Below are 9,019 nucleotides of genomic sequence, written 5' to 3' on the forward strand. Positions count from 1 at the left end.
ATAAAATCTTAAAAAAAAAAAATAGTCAAGTACAGTCCTCAGCAAGACTTGATGTCTTCAAGAACCAATGATCATAACAGAAAGGAGTCATTTCTTGGCTAAACTTCATGGTATTCCCAGGTTACCTCTCTCCCTCCCCCACTGTTCCCATCCTGATCCTACCTGAAGGACAGCGTTGGCGTAGTCGTTGGCCTTTATGTTATTCAGGCCCACAATACCTGGCAGGTAAGTAGTACCATCATATGCCCGGGAGAGTTTGGCTTGCTTGTCCAAGTTTGCAATCTGCTGCTTTGTGAAAGTGGGCTTCAACACATACTGCAAAGCAAAAGAAAATTCCAAGCTGTTGCAGGACTGCTACAGAGTTCACAAGATATATCTGAAATAGCAATTTCTGCCAGAAACAGGAAACACTTTGGTTGTGAATGCCTCACCACACACCCAAAGGGCTCCCAACAATAGGTATAAAGGCTGAGGTAATATGGAACAGGCCCTCTCCACATTATTAATGTAGAAAGGGATCTCTGTGTTTAACCCAAAATCACTGAATCCTAGGTCTTTCCTCAAGCCCCAGGTCTGGCCAACTCCATGATAAATTAAATGACTGTCAGAAGCTGGAGGACACTCAAGTTTCTGCAAGCAGCAGGAGGCAGAATCTCACATGGGACTTCACACAGAGCCAGTATAGGCCCAGCACAGAAGCAGTAATGCAAACCTGAGATCTCATGAATTCTCTGTGGTTAGAGGGGCAGGAACAGAACCTTCCCCAGTCCCAGAGTTACAAGGGTCATTATGTAAAGGGCTGAACAGAGGTCTTCTACTAATTCATTTTAAAACCTTGCATTTATTTGTTTCTCTTTCTCCAAGTATTAGAACTACTTTAACCTCAATTGTTAATAGGCCTATAAAACTTATAAAAGCAGCATAAATAATGTTTCAAAACTCTGAACACCAAGCTTTCCTTAAAAATGAACAGAGCAGTCAACATGTGTATGTAGACACTTGCTTAAAAGGAAAATTATAATCAACAGTTTCAACATTAATCAAACCCAAGAAGACTTTCCATGCTCTCCACTTAAGTACAGTGACTCTTGGATGGCTCCATCCAGTGACCTGGATGGCTCAGTGGCTGAGGGTCTGCCTTTGGCCCAGGTTGTGATCCCAGGGTCCTGGGATTGAATCCTGTATCAGGCTCCCCGCAGGGAACCTGCTTCTCCCTCTGCCTAGGTGTCTGGCCCTGTCTCTGTGTCTCTCATGAGTAAGTAAATCTTAAAAATCTTTAAAAAGGAAAAAAAAAAAAAATACAGGGACTCTTGGCACAGATCACACACCAGAGCCCACATATGGGATACACTGGCCATTCTGGCCGCATCATATCAAAAGTAGCCAGGAGCTGGTATGCAGCTTGATATCCACTGTCCTACACCAGGCCCAATTCACATCCCTATTCCAAAGTATAAAAGCTTAATATAGTTCACAAAGTAGCCATATTTCTTTAGTCCTAAAGTTAGAAAGTAGCCATATTTCTTTAGTCCTAATTCTCAACATTAAATGCAGAAATAACAGCTAGGCTACAGATCAGACCACATTTATGAATCCTGATCTTCTTACTAGAGTCTCCCTGGTTCCTCCCAAAGAAAAAGAAGCCTCTCCAAGCCCAAGGGATTGAGATTCTTCCGTAACCTCAGGTGGGGCAGATCCCCAGGAGCCCTGGGATGGCTCCCAAGAGAACTAGTTCCAAATCAACCCTCATGGACACATACTGTGATATCCTCCAGGGAAGAATCGATGATCTCATAGTTGTCTGGAAGGCAGTAAAACTTGAGAGTGTGGAGGTTGAGGAAGACATGATGGCTAAACTGGACACTGTGAATATAGGCATGAGACTTCAAACCTCGGCCTGTAAGGAAGGATGAAAGGCTGTAAGAGTAGGACAGATGCCAGAGAGACACAAATCAGATTTGATTTTCCTTTCATAACTTTGTACTGGAACACACTAATACCAGCAAAAACTAAGTACTATACCAATTGGTCAGTGAATCTCTTACATGAACTTGTCCCATCACAAAAAAGAGGAAAAAAGAATAGCACATTAGTACTTTATTCCCTGGATGGCATAAACCATTGGTTAGGGAAACTAATTTCATACACATAAATGTGAAATGTGTGTGTGCATGCAGTTGTGTATGAGCTAGTTCCACTTTATCTAAAAGTAAGACTACCTACGCATAGATTATATATAATACATGCACAGACATACATAGATATGCATATATACATGTACAACTACAAATATCCATCATCATTCAGTCCTGCATTTCCAAACACCCACATTCAGGACAATCCTGTACCTATGTAACTTTGTTCAGAATGCCACTCTTTTCTAGAGTCTCTCTACCTTAACCCATTCAATCTTCTATGTCCTACCAGTTCAAGTCCCACATTGACCTCCTCCATGAATTAAACACAAATGCTCCAGCTAATATTGATCTCTACATATTTTAACTCCCAGAGTCCTTATCCATACTCACTGCCACACAGTCCAGCAGTAATCCTTATGATCTTATAGTTTGCTTATTGTTTTATGTGTTAACCTTGACTATGAGCTCTTTATAAGAGCAAGGAATGTAGTTTATGTTTCTTTTGAATCCTCCAGCATACTGTACATAGCATGTGCTTGGTCTGAATGAATTGACTAGTTCCAGAAAAGAATAGGATGAAAAAGCCCTCAGAGCAAAAGGATTTAAAAAAAATAATAAAAAATAAAAAATAAGACATGAGTACAGAAAACATGAGAGATTCAAAAACCCACAGCCTTTAAGACCTCCTACAAAGCCTCAACTAGTTTTTCTTCCCTTTCATACATACACAGGTTCTGACCGAAGAACCTCCTATTGATTTCCTAGGATTATCCCAATTGCCTGGGAATAAAGATAGATATTCTCAGATGTGACTCCTGGTAGCAGCTTACCTTCTTTAAAAGAAAGTAAAAAACCTCTCTGGAGCAGACCTGTAGCTAGCACTGAAAACTTAGAAAGTTTATAATATACAACATTTACTTACCCTGAAAGTACTTGCCACACACCAGACAGGCATATGCATTGATATGTGAGAGGGAGATGGAACATAGTTTCTCAAAGTCAAAGTCCAGCACACTCCTAAAAGAGCCAAACAAAAGAAGAAAAAAAGAAAAAAAAAAAAACAATTAATAGGGAGAGATGTCTAGGAAAGCCCCCAAGTGAAGCAGCATTGGCTCCACATTCCACAACATCACATAGCATCCTTCAGAGATAGTTCAACGACCATATGTAAACTGTGAGGAACATTATTCCTCCCCTAGACATTTAATATAGCACCCCTACACACCAATTCCCAAAGCAATGTCAAGGTATCTCTACCAGACATACAATGCCAATGACCCTCTTTCTTTTTCAAATTTACAACCAGTAGAAAACCTTCTATTGCAGTTACTTTCTCTGGAGGAAAAGCTAAAAAGTAGGACTAAAGCAACAGGGCCCCAACAACATTCCAAATTAAAAGACTAGGGATGGGGCAGTCCCACTTGCGCAGTGGCTTAGCACCGCCTGCAGCCTGAGGTGTGATCCTGGAGACCCGGGATGGAGTCCCATGTTGAGCTCCCTGCATGGAGCCTGCTTCTCCCTCTGCCTGTGTCTCTGCCTCTCTTTCTGTCTCTCTCATGAATAAATAAAATCTTTTTAAAAAGTAAATAAATACTAAATACATACATACATACATACATAAATAAAAGACTAGGGATGGGGGGCACCTGGTTGGCTCTGTCAGTTAAATGTCCCAACTCTTGATTTCACTCAGGTCATAATTCAGGGTTGTGAGATCTAACCCCACATAGGCTCTGTGCTGGGTGTGGAACCTGTTCAAGATTCTCTCCCTCTTCCTCTGCCCACCCCCTTCTCTAGGGAAAAAAAAAAGAGAGAGAGGCAGTGAAAAGACATCAAGAGTGAACAAATCCTTTTATAAAAGAAAAATCGATTTTTGTCCATAAAAATAAATGGGAAGCCTGAATATTAGAATACCTACAAATAGATGTACTTATTTAACTGCAAAGTAATGTTATATGAGTACAGGGCAGGTTAAGGGACAAAAAACATTTTTTTGGGGGGGGGGGGGGGACAGAAAACTTTTACTTCCATTAAATCCACAGGTGACAAAGAAATTTCTCCTCAAACATTAACTCTAATTAATTGGTAATGGTCCCAGTAAAGCGGCACTGTCCATTAAAGGAGGCAATAGCCACAAGTTAATATTTACATTTAAATTTAAAATAATTAGGGACACCTGGGTGGCTTAGCGGTTGAGCATCTGCCTTTGGCTTAGGGCGTGATCCCCGATACGGAATTGAGTCCTATATTGGGCTCCTTGCAGGAAGCCTGCTTCTCCCTCTGCCTATGTCTCTGCCCTTCTCTCTGTGTCTCTCTCACGAAAAAATAAATTTAAAATCTTTAAAAAAATAAATAGGGGACCCCTGGGTGGCTCAGCGGTTTGGTGCCTGCCTTTGGCCCAGGGCGCAATCCTGGAGTCCCAGGATCAAGTCCCGCGTCGGGCTCCCGGCATAGAGCCTGCTTCTCCCTCTGCCTGTGTTTCTGCCTCTGTCTATCATAAATAAATAAATAAATATTTTTTAAATAAATAAATAAATTTAAAATAATTAGAATTTGAAACTCGGTTCCTCAAGTCATGTTTCAAGTCCTCTCTAGCCATAAATGGCTTGCACCTGCCACAATAAATAGCCCTTATAGTCATTTCACTACGGAGAGAAGTTCTTATCTAATCTATATATTAAACAGTACTATCTTAAGGCATGAATTTAAAAACATCTTAAGATGCCATCTGGGATCAGAGAAATGAAACAAGGATAAAGTAACTACTTCTGCTTTAGGACATATTTTTATCTGTTTTCTCTACTAAATTCCAGCCATCTAAAGTAGTACTTAGCATGTAGTAAGTACTCAAAAAAATACTTAAATTTGCCACTGTCATTTTAAGGACACCATATATATTCCATCAAACAGATTCAAAATAAACTAAAAGCTTTTTATGTACATGCACCTCCTAAAAAAAGAAAATGCCCTCTGACACTTTATATTAAAAGGTAAGGATTGGGGACACCTGGGTGGCTCCGTAGTTGAGCATCTGCCTTCGGCTCAGGGCGTGATCCCAAGGTCCTGGGATGGAGTCCCACATCGGGTCGCCCACAGGGGGCCTGCTTCTCTATGTCTCTGCCTCTCTCTGTGTGTCTCTCATGAATAAATAAATAAAATCTTTTTAAATAAATAAATAAAAGGTAACGATTAATAAACATGGCAGGAGGCACAATTTTCTGGGCAGAAAGCTTTAAAAGGGATAAAATTTGTGAATGTGTTTTTGATGTACAGTTCGAAGAATTTTCTGCAGAGATTCCAATGTTTTTTGCTGCTTTCAGCATCCCAGTCCTACCAACCTGTTAATGGTATCCAAGTACGGGCAATGGCGGCTCCTCCGATCCTCAGAATCCACACGGCCATTCTTTGCTGAAAGGGAAATCATCACAGGCTGTGAAAATGGGAAACTCGTACTCAGGGTCAACTACAAGTACAAACCAAAAAATGAGAAAAACTAAACAGGATGAACCCATACACAGGTAACCCAGGAATACACCAAAAAGCCCACTAATGGAACAAGCACCAAACTGGGAGAATATATTTGAAACACATATAACCAACAAAGGACTCATTTGCAGATTACATAAAGAAATCTGGTGAAGCAATAAGAAAACAACAACCCAACAGAAAATGAGGAATATAACCCTTGTTAACAATCAAGAAAATGCCAATTTCCTTGTGCAATGATATACCACTTCACACCTACCAGAAAGGAAAAAATAAAATCAGAAAATTCCCAGTGTTGGCAAATACAGAGAGCAATAGAAATGCTCATGTACTGCTGGTGAAGTATAAACTGTTACAACCTCCTGGAAACAGTACAGCAAGATCAAGCTGAGAACCTTTGACCCAGCAATCTCTACTTATAAACCTGAGAGAAACTTTTGCATATGTACACCGGAAGTGTTTTACTAAAAATATTTATAGCAGCAGTATCTGAAAGGGCCCAAACTGGAAACAAATCAAATATCCACCACAAATAAAACAGATAAACATATTTTGGTATATCATCAATATAACACTATGTAGCCATAAACACCAATTTGGATGAACCTCAAAAATATGGCTAGTAAAAAAAGGCAAATCAGAAGACCACATATAGTATGATTCCATTTATATCAAATACAAAGTAAAACTAGTAGTATTTAGGGATATACAACTAAAAATAGAAATTATTAGAAAAAAATTCAGAACAGTCAATTCCTAAGCAAGTAAAGAAGGTAGATACAATTGAGAAGGGGCGTATGGGAGCTTCTAAGGTATTGGTTATGTACCACTTCTAATGGTGATAGCATTAGGAGACAATTGTCCATGGGTCTCTCATGTTTCTGTCCATATTGTGACCAGAGGCACTATCTGCCTTCAGACTACCTTGTTAAGGAGATGTGTAGTAAACAGCATTGGAAGACAGACACAGGGATCTCCCCACAGAGCAAATAGGAGGCAAGTTCACAAACCACTATAAAAAACTCTGTAAGCCCAGAGTTCCACTGTGAGTATAAGTTCCCTTCAAGGGTAGCCCGGGTGGCTCAGCGGTTGAGCGTCTGCCTTCAGCCCAGGGCCTGTTCCTGGAGACACAGGATCGAGTCCCACGTCCGGCTCCCTGCATGGAGCCTGCTTCTCCCTCTGCCTGTGTCTCTGCCTCTCTCTCTCTATGTCTCTTATGAATAAATAAGTAAAATCTTAAAAAAAAAAAAAAACAAAAAACTGCACCGTGGAGAATGACACTACAAACTCCACGGCCTTCATTAGCATCCAGAAAACTGTGGCAGGCTACCTAGGCAGCTTGCAAATAAAATCTCAAATCCTTCACAGTTCTTGACAAATGGCAAATTTAAGGATGTATGTTTTCACTCTCCTTTAAACCATACTTGTGCATTATATTCGGTCCATCTTAGTGCCTGTGATCTACTTCATCATAAAAATAAAAAAGGGAGGGATCCCTGGGTGGCGCAGTGGTTTGGCGCCTGCCTTTGGCCCAGGGCGCGATCCTGGAGACCCGGGATCGAATCCCACGTCAGGCTCCCGGTGCATGGAGCCTGCTTCTCCCTCTGCCTGTGTCTCTGCCAATCTCTCTCTCTCTCTCTGACTATCATAAATAAAAATTTAAAAAAATAATAAAAATAAAAAGGGACAGACAAAACGAAAACAAAAAAGATAAACCAGAAGAACAAATGGGATTCTAGTGTGTCCCAGAAAAAACAATCTTATCACAACTATACAAAATACCTAAGAAACAACGTCTCTTCCAAAGAAAGGGAAACATGAAGCTGACAAGGCACTTCAAAAAAAAAAATCAAAGAATATCCTGAAATTAATTATTCAACGAATATTTATCAAGCACTCTCTATGAGCAAGGTGCTATTCCGGACTCTATATGTAATACAAATATAGTTCAAACAGAGGATTTTTTTTTAAGATTTTATTTATTTATTTATTCAGGAGAGAGACAGAGAGAGGCAGAGACACAGGCCGAGGCAGAAGCAGGCTCCATGCAGGGAGTCCGACGTGGGACTGGATCCCGGGTCTCCAGGATCACGCCCTGGGCTAAAGACGGCGCTAAACCGGGGCGCCACCGGGGCTGCCCCAAACAAAGGATTCTAAGCAAGAAGTTTAAGAGCTACTATTAAAGTATAACCGTATACCGATATCCAGGACCGGAAGGCAAAATTACAGTCTTAGACAACTAGTACCGTCCTCCCCACAAGGCAGTCGAGTCCGGTCGCGGACACCAGGGAGTGTGAATTCCCCACTCACCCCCACCCCCAGGGAAGGTTGGAAATGGAAAAAGGAGAGAGCGAGAGTGGAGCCCGCGCCCAGCCGAGCCCCGCGCACCTCGCACCTCCCGCTCAGGCTCAGAGTCCTCGTCCACCTCGCGCTCCCGCTTCACCCGCACAGCCGGGACGACTGGCGTCGGGGCCTCGCGCGCGCTCACCGGCTCGACCTCCCGCTTCACACGCACTGGACTGCCCCGGGAGCTCGGCGCCTCGGCTTCCCGCTCCCGCTTGACGCGACCCGAGCTGCCCCGCGACTCGGACTCGCGCTTGCCGCGGGTAGAACCACGAGATTCACGCTTGGATCGCCCAGACATCTCCTCTACCGGCCCGGTCTCTCTGCGCAGGCTCCAGGCACGCTGTAGCGCGCGGCAGGGAGCCAATCAGAAGCCGCGCTGGTATCGTGCCCAGGGCTCTCTACGAGTCGCGGTGCAGGACACATCCTGCCGCGAGAAATCCTCTGGGAAGTACTGCGCCTTTTGTGGCGTCTGAGCTTCTGCGTGCGCCCCTGAGAAAAGCCTGCGGGCCTACTGCCGCCTTACCCATAATTTTCTGGATTTAAAAAAAAAAAAAAAAGAGGTCTCATTGGGCTCCGGATTTCTTCGAGCTTCTTTGTGCCCGGGAGGTGGTCTCCAGAGTCGCTGCTCACCAGAGAACTAGGCGACCTCCCTAAATCATCCCCTTCCTGCAGCAACCTAGCTACTCCAACTCCGCACTTGGAGGATTGTTCTCGGCGTCCCAGGAAAATGCAAACCACAGGCAGAGAGAGACGGCCTTGATCAAGCTAAGAAAGCTCAACTTTCAGGGCCTGTGGCCTTCACGATCCCCTCCACGGCCCTGATCGAGTGTGTCCAGCTTTACCGAGATGGAATGGGCATATGCAATCAAATGCATGCTTAAAGTGTGCCGTTTGCTAAATACTGATGGATGGGTGTATACACACTCTGAGACCATCACCACCATTAAGATAAGAAACCTACCCACCAGCTCCAAAATTGTCCTTCCCCAAACACCTGCTTTGTCACCACGGGGAGTAGCTTTATGTAAATGGAAGCCCAGGGCGTGCCC

At 43.0% G+C, this 9,019-nt stretch overlaps 1 protein-coding gene and 1 non-coding gene across 2 annotated transcripts in view; one reads left to right on the forward strand and one right to left on the reverse strand.

Annotated features, from left to right (window-relative positions):
- The window catches only part of USP39 (ubiquitin specific peptidase 39), a 32,410-nt gene extending 24,101 nt beyond the window's left edge, over nucleotides 1-8,309 (reverse strand). Inside the window, exons 1-5 of the mRNA XM_038561559.1 lie at nucleotides 8,013-8,309; nucleotides 5,477-5,546; nucleotides 3,061-3,155; nucleotides 1,761-1,897; nucleotides 163-315 (exon numbers count right to left, since the gene is read on the reverse strand). Of these exons, the coding sequence (XP_038417487.1) occupies nucleotides 163-315; nucleotides 1,761-1,897; nucleotides 3,061-3,155; nucleotides 5,477-5,546; nucleotides 8,013-8,268 (711 nt within the window). The 5' untranslated portion in view covers nucleotides 8,269-8,309. The remainder of the gene's footprint in view (nucleotides 1-162; nucleotides 316-1,760; nucleotides 1,898-3,060; nucleotides 3,156-5,476; nucleotides 5,547-8,012) is intronic.
- On the forward strand, nucleotides 286-413 carry LOC119864031. Its single transcript, XR_005372831.1, has one exon. It is a non-coding gene; the product is annotated as a small nucleolar RNA SNORA35 (small nucleolar RNA).
- Nucleotides 8,310-9,019: the final 710 nt, after the last annotated feature.

Source organism: Canis lupus, chromosome 17 (assembly GCF_011100685.1).
Source record: "Canis lupus familiaris isolate Mischka breed German Shepherd chromosome 17, alternate assembly UU_Cfam_GSD_1.0, whole genome shotgun sequence".
In the NCBI taxonomy this organism is placed as follows: domain Eukaryota; kingdom Metazoa; phylum Chordata; class Mammalia; order Carnivora; family Canidae; genus Canis; species Canis lupus.